The sequence below is a fragment of the Lycium ferocissimum genome, chromosome 1 (genome assembly GCF_029784015.1).
Source record: "Lycium ferocissimum isolate CSIRO_LF1 chromosome 1, AGI_CSIRO_Lferr_CH_V1, whole genome shotgun sequence".
In the NCBI taxonomy this organism is placed as follows: Eukaryota; Viridiplantae; Streptophyta; class Magnoliopsida; order Solanales; family Solanaceae; genus Lycium; species Lycium ferocissimum.
Window position 1 is genome coordinate 70,737,978 of NC_081342.1, and position 18,870 is coordinate 70,756,847.

The 18,870-nt window shown below is 33.3% G+C and overlaps 1 protein-coding gene across 2 annotated transcripts; it reads right to left on the bottom strand.

The window, feature by feature from the left end:
• Positions 1-12,667: 12,667 nt before the first annotated feature.
• On the bottom strand, positions 12,668-18,870 carry LOC132059195 (probable glycosyltransferase At5g25310). Of its 2 annotated transcripts, none has more exons than XM_059451744.1 (5): positions 18,713-18,870; positions 15,873-16,448; positions 15,651-15,781; positions 14,575-14,923; positions 12,668-13,967 (listed from the first exon to the last, which is right to left on the bottom strand). In XM_059451744.1, exons 2-5 carry the CDS (start codon positions 16,290-16,292, stop codon positions 13,278-13,280), a joined length of 1,590 nt encoding a protein of 529 aa, XP_059307727.1. In that variant the 5' UTR covers positions 16,293-16,448; positions 18,713-18,870; the 3' UTR covers positions 12,668-13,277. The 2 variants fall into 2 exon arrangements, with proteins under 2 accessions (XP_059307727.1, XP_059307735.1); XM_059451752.1 differs by lacking the exon at positions 18,713-18,870 and adding an exon at positions 17,603-17,626.

Sequence of the window (18,870 nt, forward strand, 5' to 3'; positions counted from 1 at the left end):
AAACTCGTCAATTAAATAACCGAATCACCCGTTATCGCGTACTATAGAAAGCAAGATTAGACCACGAAAAGGGTGTTTTAGGAATATTAGGCCTAAAAGTGCTAAACGACCAAATGGGTCGTTACACTTACGTAGGGTCCTACTCAGGCTAAGAGCCTTCGGGTATTAGCCTAAGTGTTCTTATCCGACATCCCAAATGCCCAATTTTGGGCAAAATTTTACCACTTTTGATTCTTGAATTGCTCTTTTTGTATAAATGACTAAAATTTATTTGCGGAAATATTAAACAGAAACTATTTTATCACAAACCAACTAATATCTATATAAACATATTATTAGAACCCGTAGGTAAATCGCAATTGAACGGATCCTTAATACCACAAAGGCCTAACAGCTTCCCCGGGGAATCACCAAAACCCTTACTTAGACTCTGTGTAGATTAGGTTTCTTTTAAAATAATCATAAAATAATTATTTTAAATGAACCCTTTTCGACTCGATTTTTTCTAATTTCTTAAAAATTAGGTGGCGACTCTAAAACAAGTCCATTTAGAGTACCATTAAGTAGAAGTATATTTTTTTCTTTTTTCCGGTACGATTCACAACCATACTTCCCCGGGACACTTTCCTTTTAAATGAGGCAAGTGTAAATACGAATCGAAAAAAATACGACACGCTACACAACCTACAAGAGGGGCACAAGTATACAAGTGCTATATCTACCTCCTCAAAGCCATTTTAGTTTCAGTTAGCATTACATTCAACAAAGTCCAATTTTAACAGGTTCATGGTATGACTTTAGAAGGAAAGTTTTGACCAAGGGTCCATTCTTAAGCTAGGGTGCAAGTCATAGCACAAACTCAAGTTATAATAAGTATCACAAGCTCTAAACAATTTAAGTAAACCCTTAAAGGAAAGTTTGGTCATAAACCAATTCCCAAGAACTTAGCATGATTCAATAACTTCAAACAGAACCCAGGTATATTCTGTAGCAAGCACACTACTAATGGTGAGGCAAAAATGGCTTAGTGCTCATACGGCAAACAAGGAAGGTACATCCTACTTTTCCTAGGTCAAGTGATAGTGTTCAGGAACAGTATGAACAAACAATGAGTAAGGAACAAGCAGGTATGCAAGTTCCAAGAACAATCACACAGAAAAAGAAGGAAAGGAGGACCTGAATTATCACTATACTTAGTCTCAGGCACCCTTTTAGGTTCGCTTTAGTTCTAGCGCATCTTTGACTTCTATATGATCAAGCAGGCAAGGGTATTTAAAGTCTAATTAATCAAGGCAACCTCAGCAGGGGATGTTACATTGTAATCTGGACAAGTGATTGGCACACATATAAGACCAAACAAGACTCAAACCATTCTAAACAGATCAACAAGACAAGTTACAGATTCATCAAGTTCCCATTTTGAACAAATTCCCAGTTTTAGAGGCTTCAAATCCACACTTAACAATTTCAGGATCCACAAAGCAAATTGAGTAAATGATTTTTACCTTTTCGAGTGCTTAGCAAGGTCTAAAAATGACAAAATGTATACAAGTGAACCCAAACAGTCATATGAACATACAAATCCTCTTCTTGTTGTCTTAACATTCATTTAGTGAAGAATAGAAGAATCAGAGGTTTAAAACTTTTTAAAGGTTCATAAGATTTTATAGACAGACTAATTGGTTTAGGGACTTGAAAGCTATTTTTGCAAATCTTTTGAAGAGAATCAATCTTAAAGGAGTGAGAACAAGTTCATAGATAAAACAAACAAACCAAAGACCTAAATACCTTCTAGTTCAATATATGTAAACAATACAAGAACAAATATCATATTTCAGATCTTCAAGGTCATTTTAAATCTGAATTGACACGAAGCGGGGGTCATATAAGTCTAAGACAAGTGACAGACCTCACAATCTTCAAAAATTATACTCAAACGGACCACTTCAAGGGAAGATAAATACTTAAACTTATTTTAACTCAAGTATATGTAACCATATAGGACAAGTAATACATTTCAAAGTTCCAAGATGGTTATTTAAGTCAAAACTGATCTTAGAGGATCATACAGAGTTCAGATATATGACATATATCAAAAATCTCAAGAATATGCTCAAACAAGCAATTTTTAAAACACAGATGAGATTTAAAGTCATTTTCAGGGCCAGTTTTCATTCAAAAGATCAGTTACTATTTTTTAGTGTCTTTTTAAGATGTCTTCTATAATAAGTCCCAATTATTATCAATAAACATGAGAACACAAGCTGGTTTTCAAGATTTCACACAGCTTCTATATGATAAGCAAAGATAACTACCTATAAATCAAGTCAATTGGTCTAGTACCAATCAACAAAATTGAAATGGGCTTAATGCAAACAAAACAAGACTATGGATGTACAAGAATCACATAACAAATGTTCACGTAGTTCCAAAATGACAAGATGATACTCCAGTCCTCAAAACCACAAATGAAACAGTAAACCAAAACAACACAACACAACACAGAAGAAAAAAAAAAAAAAACAAACAAACAAACTAATACCTGCTTCATTTTAAACTTCATTTTTTTACATTAAACCCACTAGTTAACATTTAAGGGCGCTCTTATCCTTCCTCATTATAACACAGCAGCCTTGGAACCTCAAAGAAACAGTAGCCAAACAAGACTTGCACTAATAGATCAAAGAAACAATCACATATGAATAAACACAACATTAAGTTCTTTAAATGAAACCTTAAAATTTCAGAATCACATAAAGGTAAACAATGCACTAAACAAATTGAAATAATGAATATAAGAAGGCTAGAATAAGTTAGTACCTTTCTATGGGGCAACCAAAAGATCAAAGAGGAGATTGGGATTCAAAGCTTCAACTCAACCAAGACCTTAAACCCTTTTACAGTTTTTCAGAAAAATCATTTGTCTTTTTAGTAGTGTAGGCTATATAGTTAAGTATATTAATATTGTATATTGTATATTATAGTATATCCGGGGTGTATTGTAGGAATATAGTGATATATAGGCTAGTATACTTAGTATTTTTCTAGGGTATCCGAAATCTCCTTCTTTAATGAACAAAACTTTCTATTTATAGGCAAATCCCTTCAGCTAGGGGTAAAAAATGATAGGGAAAATATATCAAAACAGAACTTCCCCCCAAAACCCCCAGATTTTTGTATCTACCCCTGAGATTCAAATTTTTAATAGATAAGATAACAAAAGTGACAACTAATTGTACCCTAAAATTCACGAAAAATATAATAAAAATCAGAAATACCAAGATAGTACGAATACAACAAATTTTGTACCACTCTAACGGTACAATTGTACCAAATAGTACAAGGAGGATAAAATCCCCAATTCCACACCTTAGCCGTGAAATATCTAGGAAGTTTCCCCTAGATTCTTTATTTAAATGGATATGGTGCACAAGATGGCCAAGGGCTCAAGGCCCTGCCCATGGCAACCATAAACACATAAAGAATCCGAGTAACAAACCTAGCATGATTCGATTTAGGCATAAATACAAAATTCAAATGAAAATAAACCTGAAAATCATGAGTAACCATGATTAAGAGTAAAACCCCTCAAGAAATTGGCCAAGAAAGACCTCGAATCACCATGAATAAGACACGGTTAAGGAAACCCTAAAAAAAAAAATCGCAAATCGCCATCATGAAGGAGACGAGGGAGTCGGGTGAAAATGAAATAAAATGTGGGGAACAAACTTCACACCCTTTTTTTTTTTTTTTAACACAATGACCCTCCTGAGTTTTTTAAAAATAAAGACCCCCTCCCTAATTTAAATCAATTAGAAACTATATATTATAAATACGCGTATTACTAAGTAAAAATAGTTATTTAGGCTAATTAAAATTTTAAAATTCGCAAATTTAGAAAATTAGTTTCAAAACGAGCCTAATATTGATATAGTTCCGGACATTATTTAAAAATGAAAAAAAAATGCGGTCAAAATGAGTCGTAATTCATACGTCGTCTTAACTAACAATTTTCTCGATTTAGACGGACCAGGATATGTATTTTCTTTTTGAATTATATTTATGAAAATAAATAACTCGTAATTTCTTGTAATCGTCAATTTTTTACAAATTTCTCGGGATTTTTGAATTTTAAAATTTTTAAAAAGGCCTCCTTACTCCGTCTTGGACTTGGAAAATTTGAAAATTAGAATACGCGTTTTATGAGGTGAAAATTAGGTGTCAACAACCAACATATCAAACTACGACCTTTATACTATGTTTTCCTTTACTTTAAACCATTAAAATCCTCCAAAAAATAACTCAATATCAAAATCAAGATGAAGAACATACCTTATACTTGAAGAACTTTAGCCACACCAACTTTCTTCAAGACCAAACTCACCACAATATCAAGTAGTACTACAAAAGGATGGGTAATTTGTGGAGGTTTAAAGTTGCAATTCACGAAGGTTTTAGCTTCCTCTAGCAACTAGCGGAGGCTAAAACCTCCGCAAATTGTAACTTTCAACCTCCGCAAATTAATCATTTTTTGGTAGTGTAAAAGCAAAAACAATCACTTTTCATGAACTAGCTTAGTGTAATCTTGTTGAATTCTTGATTTAAGGGGATAAGTGTTTAAGAAAAGTATATGGATGTTTTTAGAGCTTAAAAGAAGTGTAAATGATGAAAAAAGGTGAATAATGAGGTATTTACACCCTTTCACCGACTTTCCAAATGTGGCCCGTGGAGAAGCCATCTGGCAGCCTATCTTGAAACACCCATAACTTTTGATCCCGATGCCGTATCGACTAACGGTTTATTGCATTGGAAACTAAACTCAATGAACTTCAATTTACATAGGTTATTCATTCCATAACTCCTCATATTCTAGGAGATACACCTCCCTCAATTGGACCAGAATTTCCTGTCCAAAATTCTGCTAAGTTTTTCCAAAATTTCGACAAACTTAATTTCTTCGATTTGCTTGATCCCGAAACCTTTAGACACTTGCTTAGCACTTGTTAAAAGTATTTCTTAACCTTATAAGGGTTCCATGATCTCTCCGAGCTTACGTTAGTTCACTTACGACGCAAACGACGCGAAAATTTTCGAGGTGTAACACCAATTTGGTTCGCTCCTAGAGGAGCAAGACGTGGAGAGAGAAGGACCACAGTGAGACATACTTTAATCTTCCGAACTTTTTCACAACTCTTTTGCCCCGTTTCAATCTCCTTTAAAATAAAAAAAATAAAAACTTTTGAAATTTAAGTTTTTTTTCTTGAATTTTCTTCTCTCTTTGGATTTTGTATCCACTTTTTTTTATTTTCAACGGGCATATTGAAACTAATACAGAACAATCCATTACAAGAATGTAAATGTTTAATCTTTGAAGATGTACAATTGGAAATATTCTTCAGTGCAAAAAGGACTCATACCCTTTTGTGTTTTGGCCATGAAATTGATAGGGATAAAAGTCCACATAGTTATTACTACCATAGATAAGGGAAAACTGGTTTGTACGTACAGACAGTTTGGAAACGGTTGAGGGATTTTGGGGGCAGCTAGAGGAGAATCTCTGTCAACAGTTCAGTGACTTTGGTTTGTCGAATCTTAGGACAAATCTTGGAAAAGTCACAAATGGGTTTGTTGAATTCTTGGTCGTAAGCTCCAAATTGTTGGTGGGTGGGTGTTGATAATGCTGTTGAGGTATAGTCAAAATTTCAAAGTGTTCTAGTGGACAGGAGCTAATTTATCTTAAGCCGAGGGGTGTCACGTGACTCCGTTTCGCCGAATTTTTTTATTAAATATGTGTAGATGATTGGAAGGCAGAAGTAAAATAACGGCTAAATAAATAAAGTGACAATGCTCATTGCAACCAGGGGCCTGGCTCGTTTGGTTAAGAAAAGATTTAATACTCAAAATTCTAATCGAATTCAAAGTTCTAAATATTAGAGAAATAATTAAATTACTATTTTATCCGCTGCACAATTAATTTTTTAAATAATAAAATTGTAATCAAAGCATCAAATATTGAAATAATTATTAAATAAAAATCAACTCTTTTACGGTTTCCTTCTAACGCATCTTGAAGGAATTATAGTTGAATGCAAGTTCCAAAATAGTAGTTTAGTTCTTAAATGTTGGAGTAAGTAATTTTTTTTTTTTTAATTTTGGTAAAACGATATCGAAAAGTCAAGGTGGTGTATTTTTTAGTAAATAAAGTTCTAAATATTAGGATTTTTTGCATAGTTCAAATAAGGATAGACTTAATAATTAAAATTATAATTGACTTTAGAATCCTATATATTAGGAGATTAAATGACTGTTTTGTTTAGTGTGAAACTAACTTTTAATGGGTAAAAAAGACAAACATATTTTACTAAGGGGCTTTGTGCTAATATAGGTGACATCGTCAAAGGAACTCATGTGTTCGTATAAATCGTGTTACTTTTAAAAACTCCAACAATAAAAATAAGTAAATAAGACCACTTTTGCACAAGAAGAGGTTGAAAAGGGCACACGAGAATGTTTTAACTTCAACGAAAAGTAGATTTAAGAAATAACCCCTCATGTGCGAAATTATAGAAGATCCCCTTTAAGATCAAACAATTCCATCGAATTGAGTATGATTGTACGTGTGATAGCATCTACTATATCAGTAATATCAATGAATCCGATTATTGCAATTGTTCAGGATAGCCTTTTTTAGCTTCCAGAGTCTATTTCTTAGTTCAAGATCCCTCTTACTAACTGGAATCAAAGATTTAGTAGATCTGTTCCGCCCAAAATAGGAATAGGCTAGGGTTATGAACTTATAATCTGATGATTGAGAGAAAATGAGTTAATGACGACGTACCTTGTTAAAAAGTCCAAAAAAAAAAAAAAAACTTTAACGTGTCATCACTTTTTCCAGCTAATGGAAAATTTACAAATGAACAGTAAAAATGAATTTGGTCAACCTGTTATGAGATATTTAAATGAGTATACAACTTTTCATGAAGAATACTTACTTTAAAGATAAGTCATGTTTATGAAGGAACTTTTCTCATTCTATTGTTCAAGTTGGGTATCCCTATATCTATGGATCTGCATCAATACCATAAAACAAAAACAAAAAACAAAATAAAGAGGAAAACTTATCTTATGCATTGCATAAGTTGATAGTAGATATTGTTGTTTTCATCCAACACTTTTGTGTTTAATAAAAGTATCTTCTCACCCAACGCAACCTTCAAAAAAAGATAATCAGTGAAACAAAGATATATAAACATGAAAATTTTGATCTTAAGACATTGACATGAATTTATGTCATTAATTTAAAGATGCTTTGCCAAGACTATTTGGAGCAAATTGGTTGGCTGCAAACATTATAACTTTCTACTAAAAAGCTACTCAGAATCAGGGGCGGATCTATGTACTATGGTGGGGATGCCACAGCACCCGGACCCCTTGGTTGAAATTCTATGTATATACGTATAATATGTATAAGATATTCTTAAAATATTAAACCTGCCACCCCCAGTAAGAATGAAGGGCATGGTGCCAGTGGTGAAGGATCAAGTTTTCTGTCATAGGGACACGAGTTCGAAACCTTTTGGCTCGCTTTGTACTGACTTTTTATGCTGCGTTTTTTTTTTTTTTTGCAAAAAGAGGGATCACGCCCAGACTCGAACACACAACCTGCCTCATTATTAAAATTTAAATGCCTTATCCGTTAGGCCACAATCGCCCTAATAGCCTTTCACGTTTCTATATCTATTTTCATTACCCATATCTGATGCCAAGTTGAAGTTTTTAACTTGAATTTTGTTTACATTTTTTCGTTTTAACTTTTGCTGACTTTTTTTTTTTTTTCTTCCTTCTTATTTTAAGCATTAAGTATTAATCTATTCATCTCAATTTATTGACGCACTTTATTCCAAATTGAAGTTTTCAACTTGAATTTTGTTTACATTTTTTCGTTTTAACTTTTGCTGACTTTTTTTCTTTTTTCTTCCTTCTTATTTTAAGCATTAGTATTAGTCTCTTCATCTCAATTTAAGTGACGCGCTTTCCTTTTTATTTTATCTAAAAAAGAATGTCACCTTTCTATAATTAAAAATAACTTAACTTTTAAATTTTCCTTTTACTCGTAATGAAATGATTTAAATCCTATTGAAAATTTTAATTTACAAAATAAAATGCATGTTGCACCAAAGGACGACATGAAAACTATACTGAAATCTCATTTGATTTCTTTGGCTTTTTTTTAGATTTTCTATTGTTGTGAGTCGAGACTTTCACGTAAGACGCCATCTCTGTTATTGAAATTATGTATGTGAAATTATTCAGTCTCTGTAAATAATTATGCCATCATTGAGTGTTTTTAGAATATGATAACTCATCGAGTGCAATTATAAATGAATGATGTATAAATATTTTATGCAATTACTAATATTGTTCGAAGTTTTTCCCGTTACGCCAAATTATCATAATTATTTCATTTTTTGTTTGATCCATTTGCCTTTATAAATTAAAAAGACGAATAATCGACCCGAAGTCCAAAGTTACTATTTACAAGGTCGAAAATAGGGTAATTTTTTTATCAACACATATATATTTAAAATAAACGGTATGGCACCCATAACCTCCAACTCCTGGGTCCGCCTTTGCTCATAATAACATCTTAGCATATACTATCAGAGATATAACAGAAGTGGTATCGGTACCTTTAACTTTTGCACCAATTGGACCTTAGATCTGTTAATTTAGCTTGGACGTAGAATATATTTCCTGCATAATCAAGAAGAATAACATAGTTAATACATTAATAAACTCAAATCATATATTGATCGCTAATGGTTACAAAGAATCACTAGAGACGAAAAAACCTAATTAGTGCGTTGGAGATTTTATAATACATATGTTTGTGAATTGTAAATTTTATTGAATATTTGGAGATACGCTTATAGCAATTGTTTTAGTTTAGGACTATTATTTATGAATTTAAATTTTGTTTCCTATAATAATTAGTACACCTAGACTCTAGTCACAAAATACCAAATTTATAAAGAAGGATTTGTATAATTTAAAACTTTTTGCCAAAAATAACGGTAGATTTTTATTGCAGTTTTTATTTCGAAAGGAATTTTTTTTGTTATTAGTGCTTACGTATATTAATTTGAGAAAATTAGTAAATGACGACTTTGTCTATTGTAGAATCTTTTATTGAAGGGCAAAAATGCAATCAACATTTCTAAAGCCCTTCGTGTTTTTAATATATTATAGATTATAGATAGATTATTCTAAGACATCTAAAATTATTTTTAAGGACTAAATCAAAATTAACCCCTATTAAAGACTATAAGTTAAATTCAAATACACTCAAAAAAGGATTCACAAATAAAGAAGGAATTGAAAGTGGGGGAAGGACGAAAACGAAGGTCCTACACCACAGAGGACTGTAAATTGAAACGATTATTTAGGAGAGAGACTCCGGTAAGATTTTGCATTGAAAAATATTTTTCATGGAATAGTTTTCCAAAGGATACCAAGAAACATATAAGAACTCTTAATTTAGTTGGGTTTGAAGTCCTAACTATTAGAGATGTAGAGAACTAATATGTCTATTCCTAAATAAATATTAGAAAAACAATTAACTTATTAAGAGAATAAGATTGATGACTACAATCATACAAAGGTGCATATAGACAATAAGGCCAGAAGGGCATTAAGTGTGAGTGTGTGACACTCAAGCATATTATGAGAAAAAAGTAGAAAAACTCACGAATCCATTATCACAACGTTAGACCCCTTGTTGATTTTCTTGAGGAATGATATCATTAGAACCACTATTTTAGCTTTTAGTTTCTTCGGATTTCTCACAATAATCCTTACTTTACTCGAAAAATCGTCCAAACCTATACATACCAGGAGAACATACACAAAAGTGCAAACATACATATCTAAAAGATTTTTTTTTCGTATCTGCCCTAGGAGGATACTTCCTCGAATAACTTTGACGAGTTAAGTTTGAAATTTCAATAATTCTTTGATGACTTCACCACACTAATACCACCTAATACAACAAAATATGTTTATGAAGCATCTTTTCACTTACATTGAATCAATCAAAGATGTGTGGTAACAAAATCTTATGAATTCTTGATAAGCAAGTCATAAAACCAAGAATATTAATGTGAACCCAACAAATTAATACTTCCAATACTCACAAAAAATTTAAAAGAACAAACTAACAATAACAAAAAGGAGTATGTAGAGTAGAAAATAACAACCTGAAATTTGCGACGGAAGAAAACTGAAATCGATAGTTTTGCCGCTAAATCAATATTTTACGTAATCAAATAATCAACATCACAATTATTTGATCAAGGCCAACCTCGATCAGTAGAAAGGGATGATTTTAGTATTCACCTGAAACAAAATTTACAAAGAATCAAGTCAATACTCATTATCCTAAAGACTAACAAATTATACAAAATTAAGACAAAAAATAAATCTGAAAATATGGAAAAGTAGATATTAGGTAAAGAAAGATTCATGAAAATTGAACATTAAATCACTCATCAAATAATAAAAATATAAGTTGGAGTTAAAAAGATGAAAGCTAAAATAAGGTATGGTTGCCGTTAATGGTGTATGAATCAAATTAATGACGTGACCAATTTGGGTTCAAACTCTCAATAAGTAGGTTGAACTCCTAAGTGCTAGAGTTGAAACCAACGTGTTTTAGGTTTTAAGTTAAGGAAAGGTTTAATAGTGAAAATTTAATGGATTTTTAAGTTTTAAATATTATGAAAATTATTAAAAGACTATTTTGTCTATTGTGCAGTTTTTTTAATAAATGACAAAAAGTTCAATCAACATTTCTAAGGCCTTTCGTGCTTTTAATATAATATAGATAAAAGTTTAACCTAACAGTTTACATTTTAAACAGAATCTAGCTTTTGAATTGGTTTTGTAACTAGGAGTTGTTATAAATAAACTACGATGGACAAGTAAAATTGTTATAAATTAGAAAATTGATTAGAGCAATGTGGACATTCTTTGTCCAGGGGTTTTTTTATTTATTCATTTATATCAATCATATAGGGCTCTATTCAGAATAACCCGCAATTCACTTTTATTTTACTTGTTCACTTTAACATATTAAGAGAAGATAAATTTTCTTTAATTTTTTATTTTACCCTTAACATTAATTATTCCTTTCCAAGTCTATTAAGACTGCACCAACTAATAAGGTGTTGTGGTAGGATATATATACTTCATTTATTAATTTTTAAAGAGCGTGTAAAGTTAAAAAGTGGACATATAAGAGTAAACGGAGGAAGTAATTGGTTTCCCTTATACCCCAAACAGACAAAAGAGTATAATTTGGATAATTGTCGGTGGATACTTGGGCTTTTGGTCGTGTATGGAAACAGGGAAGTGGCATGGCGACTTTATCTGATGTTGACTAAAAACTTTGGAAAATTAGGATTACACCTCCATCCTGATATATCATAGTTGTCATGTCTGACGTTACAATGTACTTCACCAATTAACTGTAACTTGTTCCTTGAGGAATAAAAACAAGAGAGCATGATAGATTATTTAAAGATCCTTACAATAGAAACTCTTTATTAATTAACTAATACAATAGGTCCAACTTCTATGAAAACTAGACGCGTAAAAATTTCACGGGTACCTTATCTTGACACCGCTATTTAACATATGGAGTAAGTTTTCTGAAAATTTGCACGTCTACCCACATCAGAACAACTTCAGACATGCAGTATCTGAAATTTAGTTCAATGGTTGAACTTCAACCGTCTAATACCTTAGCTTCAGCCATAAATGGCTGAATTTAAGGCAAAAATGACTGATTTCAACCACATATGGCTTAAGTTCATGCGAAAATGGTTCAATTTTAACCATATGTGCATGAACTTCAACCATATGAAAATTCAAACGTTTTATCTGCCCAACTTCAGACACCTTTCTGAGGTGATATCTTTATAAATTTTACCCATTGTAATATGACTCAAATGGTGGTCCCAAAATCGGATATGGGTGCAGTTAGGCCACTAGACAACCTAGAAGAGAAGAAAGTGGCCATGTGTCACGCACTTTCATGTTCATGTTATTGACTGATTATACACTACATATGCCAGTACAGAATAATATCAGAAATCTTCGCTCTGGTATACAGGTATATTCAGCGTTATACTAGGCACATTTCACCTGCATGAGTATGCTATACAGTGTTGATACAAACATCAACTGGAGTCTTAAACTGTCACTTGATTTCTGAGAAGAATATTCAGTAACATAAATCTGCTGTCTGATATACATGATACGTGAACGCGCACACACTTCTGAAAAAAAGAACTTACTGGATTTTCTATGCATCAACCCAGATGCATATCGACACACAAAAATGAACTCTTGACAGAAAATGTTATGATGTGAACTAGTTAAGACGGGTCAAACGCAAAAGCGGATCTAAGGATAGTTTATGGTTCAACTGAACCGGCTGCTTTTGACTTGAAAATGCATATATATTCAAAAGTTATACATGTAATATAATCACACTCATTCTGAATCCAATGAGTCTAAATCCTGAGTTCGCTTTGGTCACGCGGAGAAAGTTAGCTAGCGAGCACATCATTAATTGTCAATGCCAGCTAATCCTCATTTGCATCAGCAGTCATAGCCCATCTATAAATAAAGAACAGCAACAGCAAAGGAGGAATATCATCGGACGTGGAAAAAATTACATTATCTTTATCTTTCTTTTTCTTCTCCCCTCTACTTCTCTTTTTTCCTTAATGTGGAAAATAGTTGTCATTTCCTTGTTCCTTGCACTTCATTTCACTGGGAACATTTTAATCATACCTCAGTTTGAATATCAACAAACACTCCTTGCTTGCACTGTCTGCAAACTTGATATCATTGCAGAAAATATATGAATATATATGTTGGAAATCTGTGAAACGCGCCATGATGTTTGGACAAAGTTTTAACCGCCATTCATTTTGCCCTTCGATTCTGCCATCAGAAATTGATTTATTCATTCATGGAACATAGGTAATCTCTCTGACTAAATTCCTTTTAAGGAATGGCAGCCTTCTACAGCCAGCTAGTTTTGTTTTTCTAGCTAAGTCACAGAAGCACTCAATGAGGATCATTCCAAGTGCACACGTTAAGAACTGAACCAGCTGCAACTCTCAAAGAGTTTGTCATATCAACGTCCAAATTGATGAGCTCTTAAGGTCATAAAGACTGTCAAGTTGGAACAGCTAGAACTCGAGGAATTATGATATCTGCGATCCTTGAAGCTGGTTGAGCCTGGTAAACCAAATTGAATGCAAAATCATATGGAACAGATCATATCTAGTCGGTGTTGAGTTCCAAAGAAAATGCTTCTGCAGCATCTTGACATTATTTTGCATGGCCTGGTAACGTCTCAAAGGTATACTTAATAAAATCTCCTTCAACCTAGGAATATCTTTCTCAGCAACAACCACAGAAAAAGCGCTCCAATTGAGAACTTCGTTAAACGGAAGGGCGAAATTATCAGCGATGATCACCGGAACACACTCATAATATATTGCCTCGACAAGCCTCGGGCTGTTCACTTCGTAACCCATAGGACAAAGGCAGTACTTGCTTGATTTCATGTGTTCGGGATAAGACATAACTTTTGAGACTCTATGAGGTAAAGGCCCATAAATTCTTATGGATTCATCTTTGTTTCTCCAATACTTGAGTAGTTTGGGACGGACAGGACCGTGCATATTTCCAGCAAAAAAGGCAAGAATTGGGCGTTGTGACACTCTTTTTCCACCGAGGTTTCTAAGAGGCCTCCTGGGATTCCGTATGGTGGTCTCGGGAAGGGAAACATCCTTCCCAGCAACAAAGATTCCTTCTGATATATCTGAATTGCAGAGAGCTTTTATAGTGTTTCTACTTAGCTCCTCATGGTCCTTTAGAGTATAAGGTCCCTGTAAGTTAAAACAGAGGGTAGTAAGAAACGTAAAAAGCTCCAAAATCAGTGACCAGAAAAAAAAGTTAAACAGATACAATAATTGCAAATTCCCTCTACAGCTGCATTTGCACTTCTACATGCATACGACATGTTCTCATATGTGCAGAAATCACAAAGTGTTTTTCATATGCAGTTAAAGTACTCTACTTTTGGCCGTGAAACTATGACGATTTTTTTACATGCTTCGAGGAAATCATGTTGAACTTTGACACGTGCTTAAATTCTATTCCCTTTTTTTTTTTTTTTTAATAACCGTGTTGTCCGGGCAGCTTGTGCGCGCCCCTACTAATTCCACGGGATACCTGCCACCTCCCACAAGCAACAGGTACTAGGTAACTCTGTATGCTTAAATTCAATCCTAAATATGCTTTTGTGTGCTATTACATGTCAGTCAATATATATTTTAATCAATTTTGTTCCAAAAGTTAAAACTTCTGGCTTATTTTATTAAAGTCAGTCTGACTCCCCAAGCATACAACAAAATAGAAAACTTAGGTCCAAAGATCAATGTTCATGAAAGAACTGTAGGTACTTTAGCAGAAAATATTGATATACATGCATACCCAATCATGGCAAGCAACAAGAAAGTGATCTGACCCATGTGTACGGTTCCAGAAAGGATACTTCGCAGCTAGCACGTTCACGTAGTCCCGCAGGTACACTGTTAACGGCTTAAGATTATGCGAATTAGGCACATACAGTACCCTTTGTAACTGACGTGCGCTGTATGGCAGATAGAACAGGTGAGCCTTTTGTGGGTCCCTTGTAACAAACTGGCGGTTATCCTCCATCAGCTTCATGAACCATCCCTCCGATGAATAAATTCCTCTAAGATAAGGTTGATGAAAAATAGGCCTTTTCCCTTCCTTGTAAATGTAAACTTTGAGTATAAGCTCCATCAACTCATAGCTCCTGGAATGTCAACCTAATTGTGTTTAAGGAAAAAAAACAAATTTCGATACACAAAAAGATGGCAAAGATATGCATAATAGAAAACACTTCAATAGCCAATGATTGTTCAGACTTAAGAAAAAGAAAAATAATATCATGATTTGTGTTCTATTGCCTACCATAGAAGGCAATCAGATGAGCTATTATCTGTATCTCCCGGTCAATATACAGAAAGAAAAATCTGAAGTCATAATATCATTTTATTTTATTTTTTTTGAGAAGGTAACATGTAAAGTCATAATAACATTTACAACTGTATCTCACAAGAATTGGCCCAACTAATTATATACTAGTGGGTCGAGAGACTTTAGAATTGCTTTAGGTGCCATTACGAGCTCAATATGTTCAATTAACTACTCTGACCAACATTCTAGCTTCTGCTATGACCTACAGGTAGTTTATCAAAACTTTTATTTCTTGGTTTCTAAAATAAAATTCTTCATCACTGACCTGTCAACCACTACTTTAACAATTAGACCTTCCAAAACAGGAAACCATAATGATGTTATGATTGTTAAGCTTATCTACAATAGAGATTGCTAATTACTCAATTTTGATTCACTAACAAAAATGTGTCATCTGAATATATATTCCAGCAAACGAAAACAAAACACAATCGCTCAGGAACATCATCTTAGAAGATAACATTATAGAAAAATAAGCTATCTAGGCAACTATAATCCAATACCTCTTAAAGGTGGAAACATTCCTGAATAGAGGAGTATACAAGTCCTGATCATCAGTAACCAGTGGAGCATTCTCGATCTCTCTTTTGGCATATGCAAGTGCCTCATCTGGAGTCAAAGATGCTATGTGTCTCTGGAAAATCATTTACAGAGAAAAGTAAATATACGAAAGATAAACTAATTCTGTAATATTCTAAGGAATATCAGCATAAGGAAAAACTCACCAGCATATGGTTAGACACTTTTCTAACAGGTGAAAGAGGGGAAATAACTTTATCTACTACGTTCACATGCTTCCTACGTTGACGCTGTCTTGAAACTTGCTCTCGTCTTTCCAAAACTTGCATTTTTTGACTCAGTCCATCTGCAGAGCTGAGAGAAACAACTAGCGAGGCATGCTGACTAATGTTAAACCGGTTATCTGTATTCACTGGAAGTTCCCTTATGTTCTTTACATGATTCAAATTTCCGGAAGATGAGATCTCTGATGGCGGGAAGAAAATCCATTCCGTTAGAGGATATGGAAGTGTGGAAATTTGAAACATTACCCTAAATATTGTCAGAATAACACCAATAAAAAACAGCTTCTTCCAGTCAATTCTGAACAACAGAACAACAATTATTGGCCGCAACAATTTCCTCATTTTCTTCTCAAGACAGAGACTCCTCCCTCCACAACAAAAATCAAACCTTGTTGCTCAAAATAAGAGATATATACACATATCCAATTTCAGTTCATTGGGCAGCCTAAAACAACCATCCCATACTTCCAACATATTCCAAGGCTCAAACATGGAGATCTGCCAAAAAATAAGACAAAGAAATGTAAAAAATAAGACAAAGAAATGTTAAGTTTATACAAAGATGTAGGCTTACTGCACGACATAGGAGAAGAAATATTATGCATTCGGTCATGGACAACACTATAATCTAGGAAACTGTTCACAGAGTGAAAAATATCTAATTGTAGCTAAATATCTAAGTGCAGAAAGGTATACTCCCTCCATTTCAACTTGTTTGTCTGGTTTTGACTAGGCACGGAGTTTATGAAAGTTAAGAAGACTTTTGAATCTTGTGATCTTAAATTAAAGATATGTAGAATGTACCAAAATGCCCTTTAATCTTGTGGTCTTAGACATGCCATGTGGAAAGTTAAGAAAGAAAAGAGACATTCTTTTTGAAACGGAATAAAAAGGAAAGTAAGACAAACAAATTGAAAAAAAGGGGATAAATGAATACAGTGTTGATGTAGATATCTCTCAGTCCACAAATTTATATGTATACTTGAACTTTTTTATGGTTAAACTTTCGAAAAGATACCCATCCGTTCAGTTTTTCAAATACTAATTCTATTATTTCCTCTATACCCAATAAATTGGATATTGAACACCTTCCTTCATCTGATGAACAGACCAAATAAAATAAACAAACAAAAGAAAGTAATTCCTTGTCATTTAGAATAAGAAATCCTGTTGTCTGTCCTTAATAAAGAATGTATTCGCACTTACTATATAAGATTTCCACAAGCAACGTATCATTTGAAATAGCATTCAATGGCATAAGAAATATAGAAAGGAGATGTATTATTCTATTGTGCCCAGCAAAACTGCCGTTATAGAAAAGATACTATAGCTTCCCAATCCCTGGAGCTCAGGGGCCAATTGCGGGAGGTAACTGGTCAATCAACTCATTTCGACGTGAATTTCCCCTTTTTACTTTTGGTGTTTTCCATTTGTAAAGCAATCGAAAATAAACCATAACCACGAGAAAAAAGTTTCATAAGCAAACATTATCGTGGGAATCAAGAGTGAGAATCATTTTAGAAGGATACAATAGTTTCGGATTCGCTCGAGCTAGAGGTCAATTATGGGGGGTAACCGATCGATCAACTCATATCGGGGTTAACCTGTGGATCAACTCTAGGTTGAGATTCTAGTGAACAACTAAGTCCTACCTTATAGAATGAAATTCCACTATTTTGTAATAACTAAACGTTGACTTTTTCCTTCACTTTAGCTTTGAGATGATTTTAGCCACAGAGTCTGTTAGGTGATCTCAATGTATTTCAGGTTCTACTTTCATTTCAAGATAAAGGATACAATATCAGCTCACATGTCTTGGTTTAGTCTTTAAAACTAAAACAAAAAATAGAAAAAATAAAAAGTATAAATAATCTCAAAAAAAAAAAAAAAAAAAAAATTTAACCAAACCGAGACATTTGGTATAAATACTTTCCTTCAGAGTCTAGTATTACCAACAACCTAAAAAGCTCCCTTGCCTGTTATACAATATGCAATCTTTAGCTTTTACACTTTCAACTTAAAACATGATCGAAAGCTAGCAAGATTCATGATTTTTTGACTCCTCCGTCCCCAATTTATTATTTTACTTGGTTTGGTTATGGTTTTAGACATTTAAAAACCGACTAAATTGATTTGGTTATGGTTTTAACCAATAACCGACTTTGAACACCCCCTGTCCGTCTCAAATTCCAACATTATGCAATCTTTAGCTTTTAAAGTTTAAGACCACTAGCAAGATTTAAATGACTACACACATCTTTAATTTTCTACGAAAGTTTAAGACCATAAATCCCATTTAAAAGTCTCTTTGTTTTTTAAAGACCCTCGGCTGAGAGGAAAACAAGACCACCAAATGATTACACACATCTTTAATTTGAGACCAAAGACACTTAAACTGGGATGGAGGGAGTAAAAAAAATATTAAAAAAATAAACAGAGTCTAAGGGCAAGTATGAAAATTCTGCCAGACTAATGATATAAGCTCCTGCAATCCATTGGAATCTTGTAAGGATTGTTTCTTTGAGGTAAAGAAACCAAAAAAAAAAAAAAGTGAAGTATGGTCCCAAGTACAAACACAAGCAGCAATTGCTGTTCTACCAAATCAAAATCAAATCTTTCTTCACATAATTGATCAAAGGCCTAAAAGCAAGTAAAAATAGCAGGTTGGGTCATTGAATTTCACACAAAAATATGATGTGTACCTAAAGAAATCAAACAAAGGGTAATTAAAACTCCATATATATATACAATATATTACGTACCTTTTTTTTTATTATATGATGCTAAATGGACGCCAGGACAGACAAACAACGTTGGATTATACAAGGATGTAAATTTGAGGGAAAATTAATTTTGGAATTGGAATAGTGAAGGAAAAAGGAAAGGTAATTGATTGGGTAGAACAAACGCAAAGGAAAAG

What these genes read in the sequence shown, in the direction of transcription:
- LOC132059195 (XM_059451744.1), bottom strand. Translation starts at nt 16,292, where the DNA reads ATGAGGAAATTGTTGCGGCCAATAATTGTTGTTCTGTTGTTCAGAATT. An exon ending in AAGTGTCTAACCATATGCTG is followed by an intron (nt 15,782 to 15,872) that starts GTGAGTTTTTCC and finishes ATGATTTTCCAG; the next exon opens with AGACACATAGCATCTTTGAC. An exon ending in AATGTTTCCACCTTTAAGAG is followed by an intron (nt 14,924 to 15,650) that starts GTATTGGATTAT and finishes TTGACATTCCAG; the next exon opens with GAGCTATGAGTTGATGGAGC.